The sequence below is a fragment of the Aplysia californica genome, unplaced genomic scaffold (genome assembly GCF_000002075.1).
Source record: "Aplysia californica isolate F4 #8 unplaced genomic scaffold, AplCal3.0 scaffold00647, whole genome shotgun sequence".
Lineage (NCBI taxonomy): Eukaryota > Metazoa > Mollusca > Gastropoda > Aplysiida > Aplysiidae > Aplysia > Aplysia californica.
The window spans coordinates 251,247-252,838 of NW_004797917.1; the positions used below are offsets into that span (position 1 = coordinate 251,247).

Below are 1,592 nucleotides of genomic sequence, written 5' to 3' on the forward strand. Positions count from 1 at the left end.
AGGGGGCAGAAAGTGGAGACGAAAGCAGACGACAAAACATGGTTAGAGAGCTGGAAATGAGATGAAAGGGGAACATTTTCTGTCGCTGTCAGGCTTGGAACCCGTGACCTATTGAATAGGAGGCGAACACGTAGCAGCCTCTGGACCACGAGAGCCCCCACAAACTGTTGGGGAAAACAAAATTTGGAACTGACTTAACATAGTAGCACGGAGATCTGGGATCACCGTGGGCATCACAGTGGTTTTTTGTAAGTTTAAGTAAGAGTTTTATGGCACTTGCCCAAGCCGGAATGGAACTCGCATCTTCTGTGAGCAGCGCAAAATCACCATGTCACAGACACGCACAGAGAGATGGAATGGACTGACAGAGACCGACTGACAGACAGACAGACAAACTGACTGAGAGAAAGACTGACAGATTTACAGAGAGAAAGACTGACACAGAGACATACCGACAGACAGACTGCGAAAGACACAACAAAGCTCAGCTTAGCTGAAGTGCTTGCTTTGGTTTAGCACGAGCGCAGTTGGTTAACCATAAAAACGAGGAACAGAAGGGAAATCATTGTCAAATATTTTTTAAAACATGATTACATCCCTTCTTTTCTTCCAGCGCCCAGGACTGAGGTCAGATCTAGGTTTTATACTCCAAGACCGCGATCTGTCATGGCCACCGTTCTTTACTCTCTGCTAAAACGTCCCTGCTAGAAGGTGTGAGCACCATGGGCTGCCTGCACCATTAGGCCCAAACAAAGGAGAAAACTCTAGATCTAGTCTCACTATAGTCGAAAGCACGCGGCACTCTCCCCCCTTGCAGTTTGTTTAGCTTCAAATTGAGTCAAATGGTGCGCTCAATAGTGAAAAGAAAATAGGTCTGAGTTTAAGACTGTAATACGACTCATTGTGTGGGCGGTATATTACACTGTGAAGGCAGTTCATTTGTATGATTAGTTAGAGTGTTACGGTACTTGCAACACAAATATGTCACATTACTGTCGAAGATTAATTAGGGCTGATATTTGAGGGTAGCAAAATAAAAGAAGGAGGAAAGATAAGGAAAGGAAAGAAGGAGCATACCACACCAGAGTACCCTCTCGCCCCTCATAAAAAATTCTTTTCAACGGCACAAGCACAACAACACTATTAGGACACAATTTTGAACATTTCTCAAACAACCTAAATTCAAGAATGCACTGCTGGGGACTCAAACCTAGGCCACAAGGCACCACAGTCCAGCCTGGGATAAACTGAGCTATTGGCCAAAGGGAAAGGGCGTTTTGCTTTGTTTTTTCAACACAAACTATAAGTGATTGTTTTGTGGCTCTTGCAACACAGATAGATTATTTAAATGCAGAAAATTAGAAGTGTTACAAGAGAGTAATATACAAAGAAAAGATGTATGAACTACTAGTGGCACCCTGCTTCAACTGCCCAACCACCCACTGTATTTCTGAAAGAGCTATTGGAAACGAAACTGATACAGAAGTAGCGTTAGCCTGACAGAGAAATAGAGAGAAAGAATGATCAAATCTAACCAGACATCTAGAATACAAAGAAAATATAGCGTCTTCCTGCTGCTGCTGCTGTTGTTG

General features: G+C 43.4%; 1 protein-coding gene across 1 annotated transcript in view; it reads right to left on the reverse strand.

The window, feature by feature from the left end:
* LOC118478529 overlaps window positions 1-1,592 on the reverse strand; it is a 14,751-nt gene that overhangs the window by 5,552 nt on the left and 7,607 nt on the right. Inside the window, exon 2 of the mRNA XM_035972322.1 lies at window positions 109-164. Within this exon, the coding sequence (XP_035828215.1) occupies window positions 109-164 (56 nt within the window). The remainder of the gene's footprint in view (window positions 1-108; window positions 165-1,592) is intronic.